Source organism: Microcaecilia unicolor, chromosome 3 (assembly GCF_901765095.1).
Source record: "Microcaecilia unicolor chromosome 3, aMicUni1.1, whole genome shotgun sequence".
NCBI lineage: Eukaryota > Metazoa > Chordata > Amphibia > Gymnophiona > Siphonopidae > Microcaecilia > Microcaecilia unicolor.
In genome coordinates this window covers 474069388-474085458 of record NC_044033.1, presented here as the reverse complement: position 1 = coordinate 474085458, position 16071 = coordinate 474069388, and the positions used below count along the sequence as shown (strand labels likewise).

The 16071-nt window shown below is 40.7% G+C and overlaps 1 protein-coding gene across 1 annotated transcript in view; it reads right to left on the bottom strand.

Annotated features, from left to right (window-relative positions):
* COL19A1 (collagen type XIX alpha 1 chain) overlaps positions 1-16071 on the bottom strand; it is a 946027-nt gene that overhangs the window by 700496 nt on the left and 229460 nt on the right. Inside the window, exon 10 of the mRNA XM_030199003.1 lies at positions 8350-8403. Coding sequence (XP_030054863.1) covers positions 8350-8403 — 54 coding nt within the window. The remainder of the gene's footprint in view (positions 1-8349; positions 8404-16071) is intronic.

Sequence of the window (16071 nt, the reverse complement as noted above, 5' to 3'; positions counted from 1 at the left end):
CTGGATTACACCATCCCCCTAATTTTATACGTCACCAAAACTTGTGTGTGCAAAGTGCCAATAATTGGCTTTTTAACAAGCAGACATTGTCACTAATTTAATTGGCATTTATAAGCATAAATTAAGCACAGGATCTACGCCTAAAATTTACACGTGATTTGAAAAGGGGGTGTGGAAATGGGAGGGTCATGGGTGTAAGGGGAAGACGTTCCTAAAATTGACGAACACTATTATAAAATAAAGGGATGCATACTTAATGTAGGCATGTACATTTGCACCATGTTTCAGTTGGTGCAAATGGCTGTGCCTAAAGTTAGGCATGATTCCCGGGAATAAGTGCTATTCTGTAAACCGTGCCTAACTTTAAACACAGTTTATAGATTAGTGCTTTTTTCAACACTGATTTTTTTTTGCACTATATATAAAATCTAGCCCCATGTTAACTGCTAGTGCAAAGCCACATTAAGGGGCTTTACGGTATTTATGCAGTGAGGGGCCCATTTATGAAGCCTACTACATGCTATCCTGGGACTACCGCTGGCCCAACGCAGCTGCCGGTAGTAGTTCCGGCACCATTTCCAGTGCAAAAAAACCCATCTGGAAATGGTTAGCGTGGCGCTAACCCAGCAGTAATTGGGCATCATTGCGTGCTGCCTGGTTACCACCGGGTTAATACTGGAGCCCTTACCGCCACCTCAATGGGTGGTGGTAAGTGCTCCCCGCTGCATGGCCATTTTATTTTTGAAGCTTTTTACCCACTGCAGTAAAAAGGGCCCTGGCGTGTGAGAAAAATATCCCCCGCTGCTACCGCAGGGCCCTTTTTCCCGAAGCTTGGAAAAAAGGACCACTTAGCACATAGTAAACTACACATTAAGTGCTTTTTGTGCCAGAGGGTGTGGCATGGGCGAAGAGTGGGGATGCAACATATTTAACGGTTAACATGCTGCACTTACTGTGTGCTAACTGCCTAACTCACGAGTTAATTTGGGACCATTTGCTGCACTTACATAGGAGTGTCAAACCCCTGGCTTCTATATATGGTGCCTAGCTTTGTGCATGCTCCCAAGATGTGCATGCAACTTAATCGGCTAGTGAGCTTCCCTACCTCTCAATGAACAGGTTTTTCTATGGAATTCTACTCTTTCCTCCTCCTTGAATAGATTAACTCCTGTGTGTCTATACTTTGCTGCCCCTAGAAGATGTCATCCTTGGTATTATCATAGCCTGAAACTCCTTAACAAGCAAGCAACTATGTTGCGCTTAAAGGATCTGGCACCAGAACCCCTCTTTTTCAATTAAAAGCCTTCATTTTCAAATTATCTACTTCATAATTCTTTGACTCTATTCAAGATTGTTAGCTGCCTGGATAATCCTGCTCCACTATTAGTACCACCTGATCTTACAGTTGATTTTGTAGTTGCTAACTGCTTTGTTAAGAAACTTGTGTCAACAGGATTAAAGGCAGAACATAAATCAGCCCTTATCTAGCGACCATAAACACCATTTACTTCACACCAATCCTAGATAATAACAATTTCCCTTTTACTCAATATCTTCTTGTTTGTTTGTTTGAAAAAACTTTAACCCGCCTCAGTGGTGCTTAATTGTCCAACATTAGTTTTTGGCAATTAGAGATAGCACTCAACTCTTCATCGGCTTTATCTTATCTTTACATAAATCAAACACACTTATCTTTTAGCATTTTCAATGTGGGGATTCAAACCATCCGACATGCATGTTTCGCCATCTGGCTGTGTCAAGGACTTCCCCTTTATGCCGTGTTAATGCCAGCCTGACCACATTATTTAAACAACGTCATGTCGGGTGGTTTGAATCCCCACATTGAAAATGCTAAAAGATAAGTGTGTTTGATTTATGTAAAGATAAGATAAAGCTGATGAAGAGTTGAGTGCTATCTCTAATTGCCAAAAACTAATGTTGGACAATTAAGCACCACTGAGGCGGGTTAAAGTTTTTTCAAACAAACAAACAAGAAGATATTGAGTAAAAGGGAAATTGTTATTATCTAGGACTGGTGTGAAGTAAATGTTGTTAAGAAAGTTGAACATTTCCAAGTTTATTAAAATTTGATATACAGTACTGCTCAAACAAAATTCTAGACAGTTTACAATAAAAACAAAGACAAGAGCACCAGTATTGATAGGAAAGAGGAATAGAAACAGAAAGATAACAGCAAGCATTCTTATACATATATTTACACAACAAATCCTAGAGCTTCCAAAGAGATCACCCCTAGGCAAAGCGACATGAGGGAGATAAGAATCCAAACATCAGGGGCCAAAAGCTGCTGTAAACAAAAAAGCTTTCAGCAGCCTCTTAAGTAGAATAGTCACCCCCTGCTGAACATTCAGAGGCAAGGTATACCAAAGCATAGGTCCAGCAACCAAAAACAGACTACCTCTAAGATTCTGTAAAGCTATCTCCCAAAAAGAGGGTTTGGATATCTTCTGAAAAGAAAAGTCCATAAGCCATTATTACTACTACTACTTAACATTTCTAGAGCACTACTAGGGTTACGCAGCGCTGTACAATTTAACAAAAAGGACAGTCCATGCTCAAAAGAGCTTACAATCTAATGGGCGAAATGTCAAGTGTCAAGTGGGGGCAGTCTAGATTTCCTGAATACAGGTATGGTGGTTAGGTGCCGAAGGCGACATTGAAGAGGTGGGCTTTGAGCAAGGATTTGAAGATGGGCAGGGAGGGGGCCTGGCGTTTGGGCTCAGGGAGTTTATTCCAGGCATGGGGTGAGGTGAGGCAGAAAGGGCGGAGCCTGGAGTTGGCGGTGGTGGAGAAGGGTACTGAGAGGAGGGATTTGTCTTGAGAGCGGAGGTTACGGGTAGGAACGTAAGGGGAGAAGAGGGTAGAGAGGTAAGGAGGGGCTGCAGATTGAGTGCATTTGTAGGTTAATAGGAGAAGCTTGAACTGTATGCGGTACCTAATCGGAAGCCAGTGAAGTGACTTGAGAAGAGGGGTGATATGAGAATATCGGTCCAGGCGGAAGATAAGACGTGCAGCAGAGTTCTGAACAGAATGAAGGGGGGATAGATGGCAAAGTGGGAGGCCAGTGAGGAGTAGGTTGCATTAGTCAAGGCGAGAGGTAATGAGAGATAGTGGTATTAAGATGGACTTGGGAAAATCCACTGCTTATTTCTAGGATAAGCGGCATTAAATATATTGTACTGTTTTGGGATCTTGCCAGGTACTTGTGACTTCTACTGGTCACTGTTGGAAACAGGATACTGGGCTTCATGGACCTTTAGTCTGTCCCAGTATGGCAATTCTTTTGTTTTGAGAAGAGGACCTAAGGGTCTGAGTGGGAACATAGGAAACAAAAAAGATCCAACAGATACTGCAGCTGCCAGTAAATAAGATCTTCTAAATTAGGAATAAAATCTTAAAAGTTATCCAAGTAATGACAGGAAGCCAATGTTCCTCACGAAGCAAGGGTTTCACATGTTCAGATCTCTTGGAACCAATCAGCAACTTGATAGCCAGATTTTGAACTATTTGAAGACGCCTATCATCATAACATCGCAAGACATTATAAAGGGCATTACAATGATCCAGCTGACTCATCACAAGAGAGTGAATCAGCACCCACAGAGAAGTACAATGCCCCTTCTACCTGTATTGAGTAACGGGGCTTTAAAAAATCATACTATATGAATCATTTAATTGAAATATTATCACATAACACATTCACTGGAGCCAGGGACCCTCTCATACTTCTCCACCAAATTTTAAAAACGTAGTATATAAATCAGTACTTTCCACTAATTTCACTTATATTGTAACCAAGTGTTGGAACGCTCTCCCAAAATCCGTAAGATTTCATCCTAACTACCTTCAATTCCAAAAACTGCTAAAAACTAATTTATTTTCAAACTCATTTCAGAATTCACTACATTAATTAATATGGCAATAACCAGCTGATAATCCTATATTTTTTATATATTGTATATTCTATTAATATGTACATTACCTGTAATTTATTTTCTAATATGTTACTCTCAACTACTTCTTCATACTACTTCAATATATTTGTAATTCATACTCTGTGTTTCTAATTTTAACAGTAAGCCACATTGAACCCGAACCTGTTTCCGGGATAATATGGGATATAAATGTAATAAATAAATAAACTCTTTCAAACCCACTCCTGTTTCTCTGAATTTAACCACCCTACATTACTAGATGTTCCTAGAACTATGTCTACCATATATTCTCCCTCTTCCCCTCTGATCTAGTTCCTGTGTTCTTCCCTATGTGAGTCATTGACCATCTCCTGCATTTTATTCACTCTATGATTTCAAGTAGTCTTTCCTCTGCTACTCTCCCATTCACCTGGAAGTGAATTATAGTTTTTCCTTGCCTTAAAACTCTAAGATGGATGTCCCCTCATCTTCTAATTACTGCCCCCTCTCTAACATTCTTTTCCTAGTTAATTGAAAAATGAGTTGCTTCCCAGCTGTCTATCTGTATAAAACCAATGCACTATACCCAGGACAAAATGTCTTTCATATTCAACATTCTACTGAACATACCTTCCTTGAGCAATTATACCTTGATAGTGGTATTGTCACAAAAGGTCTAGCTGCTCTCCTGGGGTTACCCCGTGACCACTTAGATGGTCTATCTCTAGCACAGCTCAGGTCCGCTTGTACCTGCCGCTTTGCTCTACACTAGCACCCGTCTCCCACTGACTGGGTCACAACCGCCTCTGGGCGAGCCTTCTGCTCTCAAATTATTCCCAGTGATTCCTAGGTTACTAGATCCACACTCCCAGTAGTCCTACAGCGCCCAGAAAGCACTCACACAAACCACTGGGATTCTTTATCAGTCCAGCAAAGTCAACAAACAAAACTGCTTATTGTCTTAAAAACTGAACAATGAACAAAAAATAATGCAATTGGTAAACAATAACAGGTAACTGAAATATGGATCACTTATAACACTAACTAAACATTTGCATAATGTCTAAACAGTACCTGGGAAGATCAGTACATATAATTCACTGAGCCTCAGCAAAGAGATCTATCTCTCTTTTCTCCCAGCCTAAGACTGAACAACAGCCAGCAACAACTGCTGGGTAATTTCAAACTCCAGGCCAATCAGAGCCCAGTCAAAAAGTTTTAAAAGTATACTGCTCACAGTACTGTAGATTCACTTCTTCACTGAGTGAAACTAAGAGGACATTCACTTTTCTATAACCGCTTTATTGTTGGCCAAACTAGAGAAATGCACTTCAAGATTTAATAAAGGCAATTTTACAGATTAAAACACACTGTTCTGTCACAGTATTAATGTTTCTCTAGTTTCCCTTGATCTCTCTGCAGCTTTCAATATGGTCAATCATGATATTCTTTTGCAGCACCACAGACTCTGTCTACTCCTGGTTGTGTTCCTATCTGCAGGCTTTCACCTTCAATGTTGCTTGGTCTCAGTCCATGTCTTTACCCAAATCTTTATAACCTCTGGTGTCACTCAAGGTTCCATCCTTGGACCTATACTTTTTAACATCTACCTGGCTCCCTTGCACTTCTCATCCAGTCCCTAGGCTTTACCTTTTTTATTTATGCAGTTCATATTCAGTTACTCTCCCCCCCCTTCCAGCTATATGCTGATGTTTCATTTAAACTCACCCTCATAATCACAAGCTCTTTCCAATAATGGTTTAAACCTCATTCTGTTAAATCTGAACATATTATCTTCTCTTGGCATTCTCTTATCACCAAATCATCAGTCCTCACTCTCAATGGAACTACTCTATCACAGGAAAAAATCTGGTAAGATTCTGGGTGTCATTTTTGATGAGGCCCATATCTTTAGTCAACCAATTTCTAATTTCACCAAGAAATGTTTTTATGCTCTTTAATAAATCTGCTCTATTCATTCTTTGTGAACTACTCTTGCTACTGGTTATTTTAAAAATGGATTACAGTAACTCTCTCTACCAAAACATCTCTGTTTCCCAACTGCATAGGTCGCAACTTATATAGGATATCACTATTAAACTGCCTTTTGATAAAAAGAAATATGAACATGTTGCACCCCTATTGCAGTCTGAACATCAGCTTCCAGTATCTTTCCACATTTCTTTCAAGCTTCTGATTCTTGCTCACCATGTTTTTTATTTGGCTATCTCTTTATTTCTCTTTTAGCATGCTAATCCTTTATGCTCCTGCTATACAATTATCTCAACATTTGTTAGATATTCTATCACCTTTTAAGGTACGATTAGATTGCACATGTGATCTTCTCTGTTCACCTGTGATGCTGGTTTGGGCATGAGCACGCTCGTCCCGTGTATCCTCTCCTTATGTTGCCTACATTTTGTTTTAGCTCATTTTCATTTTAATGAGTTCTCTTCTGTCATGAGTATTGTTTTCCAAACTGTATAGATACTTTGTCCTTTCTATCCCTATTTTTTATGATTTAATTATTTTTTTAAACCACTTAGGACCCTGTTTACTAAGATGAACTAGCATTTTTAGCACATGCTAACAATTAGCATAAGCTAACCATGTAGATGCCATAGGAATATTATGGGCATCTACATAGTTTGCACGTGCTAAAAATGTTAGTGCACCTCTAGTGTGGCTTAGTAAACTGGGCCTTACATTTTTTATTAGGTTTTTGCAGCAAATCACATAAATTTGAACCTTGAGTCTTTGAACCTTGATTGTATTAAAGCATTACAATTATAGGGCCCTGTTTACTAAGCCATACTGTAGGTGCGCAAACTTTTTAGCGCACGCTAAAAATTAGCATGCATTAATGCTAGAGACACCCATAGGAATATAATGGGTGTCTATATCGTTAGTGTGTACTAGTTTCTAGCGCATGATAAAAAGTTAGCACACCTACAACACAGCTTAGGGCACCTTTTACTAAGCCTCATTGGTGCCTATGTGCACCGAACACGCATCAAATTCGAGTTACCGCCCGGTTACCATGTGGACCTTGTGCTAATATCAATTTTGGTGCGTGTCCACTACGCACGTCTGAAAAATATTTTTTATTTTCTGGCGCACGTAACGGACACGTGTCAAGTGGCATTTGATGCGCGTAGGTCATTACCTCCCAGATTCTTTACAGCTAGGTCTATGGCTGGCGGTAAGGTCTCAGACCCAAAATGGACATTTCGGCCCCAAAAGAGAGGCCTTTTTTACAGGCGCACTAAAAAATGTATTGGCGCGCGCCCAAAACCCACGCATACACTACTGCAAGCCACTTTTCAGCGCGCCTTTGTAAAAGGACCCCTTAGTAAAAAGGGCCCATAGAATACTTTTATAATACTTTTTAATACCTTTAGGTTGCTGTTTAGATGAAAGGTAGTGGCTAGAGTAGGAAGCCAGGTTTCATAATTCTGTTTCTCCAACTGATGTTCCTTGTGACTTTTGGCAAGTCATTTTTCCCTCCACTGCCTCAAATACCAACTTAAGGAGTAATTTTATAACTGAATGACTATAAGAGAAGTCACAAAAGAGCCTATTTTATAAATGCAACGTACGATAGGTGCCTATCTATCTTTAAAAAACAGGATTCCAGAAACGCCATGCACAAATTTGGACCTTTTCCAAAACACGCTGTAAACTGTGTGCATGCACGCTACCCTATATTTATTTATTATTTATTAGGATTTATTTACTGCCTTTTTGAAGGAATTCACTCAAGGCAGAGTACAGCAAGAATAAGTCAAACATAAGCAGTATGTTACATAAGTACATAAGTAATGCCACACTGGGAAAAGACCAAGGGTCCATCGAGCCCAGCATCCTGTCCACGACAGCGGCCAATCTAGACCAAGGACACCTGGCAAGCTTCCCAAATGTACAAACATTCTATACATGTTATTCCTAGAATTATGGATTTTTCCCAAGTCCATTTAGTAGCGGTTTATGGACTTGTCCTTTAGGAAACCGTCTAACCCCTTTTTAAACTCTGCCAAGCTAACCGCTAACTGTTATCAAATACACATGTGCATCAGAACTCTGCTTCTGTTCTAGACAAATTACACAATCATATAAGTGCAGGTGACCTCTTTCCACTCACATACTTTATATGTGCATATGAATTCATGTAATTTTACAAAAGCCCATTTTATACACAAAAAAAGTTTAAAAATTCCCCCCTCCTTCACCAGCGATTGTAAACCTTTTCTGGGGTAAAAACTTATTTAATATACTGATTTGTAAACCGCCTTGAGCTTAGGTTTGGAGAGGCAAATAATTATAGAACATCAAAACCCGAAGGTGCTTAGGAATATATAGCATATAATAAAGTCAATATTAAATGTCAGAAAACTTGAAACAAATATTCACATACCTTCTCTCCAGGAAGACCAAAATTCCCTTTTTCTCCTTGGATACCTTTTTCACCCTAAAAACAAGGTAAAATTATATAAGATTTTTTTTAAGCCACTCAGAATTGTACGACCCGCTTAACTGGTTGGTCAACTAACACAGTAGCTTCTGGGTTGTGGCAAAAGTAGCTGCAGTCAATACAAAACAATAAGTCTTCATGGTCAAACTAAAACTCAAATTATCATCACATACCTTACCTGCAGGGAGAGTGTTTGTTTCTTTTAGAAATTGCTTTCATGGAGTTAATTTTATAAGATGTCACCTAGCCTGGGAGGCCATATAGGCAGCTCACGTGTCTTTTTAAAATAGCAACTGAAACGTCAGCCGTGGGCACATACACTTGCGATAATTTTGTTTTTTACACGCATCCGCTACGTGCGCTGGAAAATAATTTTTATTTTCCTGTGCATGGCAGAAATTGGGCAGTAATCATCATTCTATGTGCATAGATGATTACTGCACAGTTACCATGTGAGACCTTACCGCGAAGTCAATGGCTGGTGGTAAGGTCTCAGACCCAAAATGAACACGCACCAATTTTTATTTTGCTGCAAGCCTTTTTTACAGGTGCACTGAAAAATGGATCTGCGTGTGTCCAAAGCATGCGCCAACACTAGCGCAGCCCATTTTTCAGCACACCTTAGTAAAAGGACCCCTTGGTTATTTACAGTTTATAAAATCTCTTAAAACTTAAGTTATTCCAGAAACATTTTTCAAAATGATAATTTTAGATTATATATGATTTTTATATTCTGTATTTTTTCTCTAGGTATGCCTAGTTTTTTTTTTTTTTTTTTTTTTGTCTGGAGGTTGAACTCTGCCCTTGTAACCAACTTTGTTGTCAGAGTCGACAATCACTCCAACGCAAGAGAGTGTTTTGACTCACTCTGAGTTACCTTTGAATAGCAATGTAACAACAGATTCCAAAGGAGTTGCTGGTTCCACTCAAGTTAAGGTTCCAACTTCTGTTCCATTTTCATATAAACCTTTGACTGACTCCTCATCATCAGCTTCTAAACAGGACGTTTCTTTAAAAAATATTTATGAAGCAATATTTAAAATGGATAAGAACTGTTAGGACACTTTGCTATTATATAGTAAATTTACTGAGGAGGCAGTTGAAAAAATTGTTGAACATGATACAAACATCATTTCTGTTCAAAAGGATTTGGAGAGGCTTGAATCTCAGATAGTTTTTTTTGTTATTTAGTGATGGCATCCTCTGTGAAGAATAGTCTTATGATACATACACAAATAAAAAATCTAGAAAATGCTTCAAGAGTATCTAATCTGAGGCTTCAAAAATTTCCAATTACTCATTATTTATCCCCTATGGAACTCTTTAAAATTTATATGAAAGATGTTTTACAATTAACCTTTGAGATTGTTGATATAAAATCTTTGTACTATCTACCTAAACGGATACGGTTAATTAATCAAGAGGGTGATTATGATCACTTAAATTCTCCAGATAGACTGGTCTTATGAACTTTCTGGAGTTGTCCAGGGACGGTGTTGAAAAACATGCTACACTATCAATATCTTTGGGAAGCTTGCCAGGTGCCCTTGGCCTGGATTGGCCGCTGTCGTGGACAGGATGCTGGGCTCGATGGACCCTTGGTCTTTTCCCAGTGTGGCATTACTTATGTACTTATGTCTTCCATAGAAAAGAGCATGGTAATTTCGAAAGCTTATTTTAAAAATAAGAATGTACCTTTCTGTGGACAGAATATTTTAATGTTTCCGGATGAATCCAAGCCAACACATTTAAGATGTAAAGTCTTTTTACAGCTCAGGCCTAAGGTTTTAGCTATGAGACTCATATTCTTCTTAAAATTTCTGTTTTTTGGACTTCACTCATTTAGAATTATTTCTCCCTACTAAAGCTGTTGTTACTGTGCAAGATACCTAACTGTATTTAGGTGGTTTGTTAGGATTTAGTGATTAGATTTGTAGGCCTGCAATATTATCAGGATAATATTTCCTTTCCCCCCCCCCCCCCCTCCTTTAGTACCTCAGTTCCTCTAGATATGGACTAGATAATACAAATTTTGTAATTGTTTTCTTTGAAATGATACTTATGTATTTACTTTTTGTTATATTTCTGAGGATAATCTCAAATTTTTTTAAAAATGGCACCTGTGTGCTCAGATTTCGTTACAGAATACTGACATAACCTGGTACCAGCTCCCTTGACATTTAGCTGCCTGCAATTACAACCACTGAGGGGTTAATATTCAAAGCAATTTAACCAGCCAGAAACAGCTCTTGGCCGGCTGAATCCCTTGTGCAGGGCTATCTGCTAATATTCAGCAGCACTTAACCGGTTAGAGAATTGAATATCACCACAGACCGCTAAGCTGAGCCCGCTGTTTTGTAAGCAGTCTGGGGGCGGAGTTGGCACTTATGCAGTTAATTGCCAATATTAAGCACTTAGGGGCCGTTTTACTAAGGTGTGTAGGTGCCTACATGCATCCAACATGCGTCAATTTGGAACCACTACCTGATTACTGCGAGCCCCAGGTGGTAATTCCATTTTTTACACATATGCGATACACACGTCCGAAAATATTTTTTATTTTCTACCGTGTGACGCTAACCAGGCAGTACCACCCAGTTAACACGTGACACTTTACTGCTACGTCAGTGGGTGGCGGTATGGTCTCAGGCCTAAAATGGCCATGTGCCAATTTTTATTTTGTTGCACGTCCATTTTTGGCCAAAAGCGGCCTTTTTTGCAGGCGCACTGAAAAATGGACCTGCGCGCGCCCAATACACACACCTACAACAGTGCAGGCCATTTTTCGGTGCATCTTAGTAAAAAGGACTCCTAAGTTAAGCTGCCAAATTAAATTGCAAAATAACAGTATAATTTTTATGCAGTGCCACAGAGATTCAGTGCTGCTGCCTGGATACAGCCTGGCATAGAATATCCTGGCATAGACCTGCCCTTTCTATGTGGGGGTGCATATGTATGTGTCTATAGATCAGGGTAGCAGATCGCCTATTTATGGGGAGGGAACCCAAGGTCTGGCCCAACCCTGTCCAAGTTCTACTCTCAACTCCAGCATCTCCTGTTCCCTTACCTAACATCCCGTAGCCCCCTCCCCCATCAATAATGCCCAGTATTTCCTCCTTCCCTACCTCTGAGCCCCCCTCCATGGTGTCCATCATTTCTCTCCTTTCCTTCCTCTCAAAGCCCCCCCCCCTCACCATAGTGGCCTGCATTTCTCTCCTTCCCCAACCTCCCCCCTCCCTCCAGCATCTTTCTCCTTCCAGCTCCTTTGTTTATTATATCTCCCTTCCCTGTGCAGCGCTGCTCCAAGAGGCATAATGCAAATGCATTGGTGCTGATTGGTGCAGGGCCTTGATCATCTGAATATGTTCAAGGCCTGCTGGCTCTTGCCTCCTCCGAAACAGGAAGTTTGGAGGGGGAGGGATCTGGCAGGCCTCGGGCATGGGGCATTCAGGATCTGCATATGTTTACTGGCCCCAATGCTTCAGGGTGTTATGCCAGCTGGAGCATCACCGTTCTGAGGGAGGAAGGTAAGGAAGGAAACACTTTTGGGGGGGGGGGGGGGGGAATGGAAAGAAGGAAATTTTGGGGGTGGCATAGCACCCATAGTTCTCCCCGTTCTGAATCCTATGCTATAGATAGTTTAGTATGAATGTATTCTTAGTATGAACTATTTAGGCCTTTCCTTTATGAATTATGGAGTTCTTTTCTATTATGCTTGGTAAGGTATTTATATTTATTGTAAACCACCATATCCATTAAGGCCAGTGGTGTATCCAATTTCTTAATAAACTAAACTAAACTATCTAAATTAAATATTTAAAAGTACAAAGGGCAATTCAAATAGGGCTCCCATATTTACACACCAATCAAGTGCATATGTGATGCTCAAAACTGCACAGATAAATTTGGGCATGTGGCCAAATTAATTGATTAACGGGCCAATTATCTGTGTTAATTGCAACCACTGGATTTACGCATGCATGTTGCTAAGTGCTATTCTATAAAAATGTGTGCTTAAATCTTTTAGCACAACTGAAAAGGGAGCATGGTCATGTGAGGAGCATAAGCAGGTCAAGGGCTTTCATTAAAGATGCTTGCAGTATGTCTAATTTACATGGGAGGATTTACACCAGGTTTCAGTTTGTGTAAATTCTCATGCACAAATTTGGGTAAGGATACCAGTACTATGTATGTGCTATTCTAGAGGCAAAGCACTCAACTCAGAATACCGTTTATAGAACAGCACTCAGCGCTCATTTTTTCAGCACCCAAATGTGGGTGCCATTAACTGAATCTAGTCCATAATGTGGACTATAATAATAATGTGTAAATGCAAGGGAGTGTCTACCAGAGGCATAGCCTGACTTTGACTTTGGGGGGAGGCATATTTTCCTTGCCTCTTCGCTGCTCTCTGTCCCCACCACAACTCCACATACCTGGGCTGGCGGGGGTCCCCAAGTCCTACCAGCAGAAGCCTTCCTGTGGTGATACTCGGCACCACGCTGCCTGCCCTGCTTTCCCGCACTGGCTCACATGCTCAGTTTTAGTGAAATTGAGCATGCATTTCATTAAAACCAAGGAAGTTGTGAGGGAGGGGGATATCACCGCAGGAAAGCTTCTGCTGGTGGGGCTTGGGGACCCCTGCCAGCCAAATCAGGAGACCTTGAAGGCCTGAACCCAAATTGGGGGCCCAGGCCCCCAAGGCTACCCGTGGCTATACCACAGGTGTCTGCATGGGTGGATTGAGGGAGGGGCATAGGGGAGGCTGGCATTCACAACAATTATGTGTTTTTACAGGATTGATCTTAGAGTGGTGGTTGTTGGGGTGATCATGTTTTATGAGTTTATCAAAATCTTGAGGGGCCTGACAGTTAATTGGGGACAGGTGCAAGGCTGAAGGTTCACCTAGATCACATGGGCCATCTTGCAAGTCAGCCAGACTCCTTTAATTAACCTAGCTGTACATTTCTATAAATGAATGAAATCTAAATATTTAGTTTGAAATTCAGCAGCGCCTAGCCATGTAGCATGTACTGCTGCCCAGATAAGTAAGACTGACCAGATAATGCCCACTGAAAATCTCTTTAGATTGTCCCATATCTATCCAGATAACATTAGGGTAGAACTGGGAGTGAGCCAGAGAACAGCAATATTCAGCACTAGTATATGGATGCCTCTGTCATCTGGATAATCATGATTCTGTCCCTTATACCCAAATACTCAGCATCAATGTGCAGAGTGGCCAAGTATAACTTCAAACACCACAGTTGGCATTTAAATGGAACACTGACAGAAGAGTTTGAATATTGATCTGATTCTGTTTGTTTTTTGTTACATTTGTACCCCGCGCTTTCCCACGCATGGCAGGCTCAATGCGGCAATGGAGGGTTAAGTGACTTGCCCAGAGTCACAAGGAGCTGTCTGTGCCTGAAGTGGGAATTGAACTCAGTTCTTCAGTTCCCCAGGACCAAAGTCCACCACCCTAGCCACTAGGCCACTCCTCCACAAGTCTTGGTTAGCTTTTCCTTAAGTCTTAGTCATGATTCTCCAAGAATAAGGATCACACATTAAGAAACAAAAAAATTCCTCTTTCCTTGCAGAATTTCTCTCTTCCATTAATGCCTGAGAAGGAACGTAAATACATTTTTAGCCTTTTTAAGTTGCCTGTGTTTTTCTGCATTACATTTCTGTGTAGATGAAGTACAAAAAATATGAACATTTTTCTCAGCTGAATAAGTTTTTTTCTGTAGTATTTTTTCTTACTTTTGAGTTATGAAATAGCAACTTTAGCTTCTGTAACTGATTCCTTCTTACTAGTTTAATTTGCTTTCCATATGTGTCCTAGTCTCTACCACCTCTATTGGTAGGCCATTCTGGGCATTGTTGTCTCTCTCATTATTTTTTAAAAGTCCAACATCCAGATCACCTCCCCCCTCCCCCACCCCACCCCACCCCACCCCACCCCACCATCTCTAAATACTTACAGCCACTGAATGGATACTGGAGATGTTTTCACAGATTTTCATCTCCTTTCTCCATCAGCTCTCCTTCTCCTACCAGAAGATATCTCCAATGACGGTCTCTACCACATCCATTACAAACGGGGCTATCTCACAGTTTAACACCCTCCCTCTCTACAAACAATCTTGTGTCATGTCTCATCTCTTTTACAAGTTTCTCCTCGGTTACCTAGCAACCTGAACAATGGGTGGTCTGGTGCTCAAAACACTGTACTGTATTTTTTTTTTACTGAGGAGCTGGCAGATGCTTGGAATAACCTTCTATGAGAGATTTTGACATCAGCATTGAAACATAGTTCAAACAGGTCAAAATCAGATATAGAATAGTAAGAAACGGGTTTGAGGGTAACAGAATTGGAAAATATATACTCCTCACTTCCTTGAAAGCAGAGGCAAGGAGAAAGAAGATATATAGAAAAGAACAGACTAATATAGGAAATATAACCAAGCAACACCATAGGTCTGAGTGTAGCCAGGTTAGACCTGATATTCTATAAGACTCCAGTCCAGAAATTAACGATGTTGACATCAACTGCATTAATGCCAGTAGGTTGATAGTAGTAAGTTATCATCCTTCAAAGCAGTAAGAAGAAAATTAGGGGCAGACAAAGGAAGCATGATTTAGGGGCCCTTTTACTAAAGGGTTGGTGTGTAGCAATGGGCTTCTTGCACCCCAATCAGGAACTACGGGAGCCTGGTGGTAGTTCCCACCCCCAGTGTGCACCATTTCCAATGTTACAAAAACATTTTCTATATTTGTAGCACTGGGGCGCTGCCCGGTTACCGATGGGTTAGCACAGGTGCCTTTATCATCACCTAAATAGGTGGTGGTAAGGGCTCCCTCCTCCCCCCGAAAATGACTGCACGTCAAGAGGTTCACTTACCACATAGCCTCGGTGCAGATCGAAAACACACACTGATGCCACTTCAGGCCCCCTTTTACAACAGTTTAGTAAAAGGGGCCCTTAGTAATATCAAAAGCCATGGGGTAGCTGAATTGGTATCAATAGGCTAAAACCCTCCAAAAATATCCAAGTCGGTGCTAGCATGTTGATGGCGACTATACATAATTCAGCAAAGTTAGAAGACGATTTGCTACCCTGACATAGTTGGCATTTTGTTTAAATGCCAGCAGCAGTGGTCAAAATAAATCTGGATATTTAATGCTGATATCTGGTTTGCGGCTGGCTCTGAAAATCTGGACAGAGTATGAACACTACTGTTATCTGGACAGTGACTTTATTCAGTCTGCTATCCAGTTAAAGCTTTCTGCTGGCCTATTTTTATCCGGATAGTTATACTGCTACTACTACTAATCATTTCTATAGCACTACTAGATGTACAAACTAGTGCTATACACATTATATGCAGGTACTTTCTCTGTCCCTAGAGGGCTCACAATCTAAGGGGGCCTTTTAAAAAGACACATAAATCCAGCATGCACCTAATCAGCATTATCATCCAGGTACCGTGTGCCCCGGGCAGTAATTCTGAATTTGGTGCGCCAAAAACACGCGGTAGAAAATATTTTCTGTTTTCTACTGGCAGTGGGTGCGCATTGCATGCCTACTGCCCAGGTAGCATGTGAGACCGTACCGCTAAATCAATGGGTGTTAGTAAAGTCTCAGGCCGAAAATGGATGTGC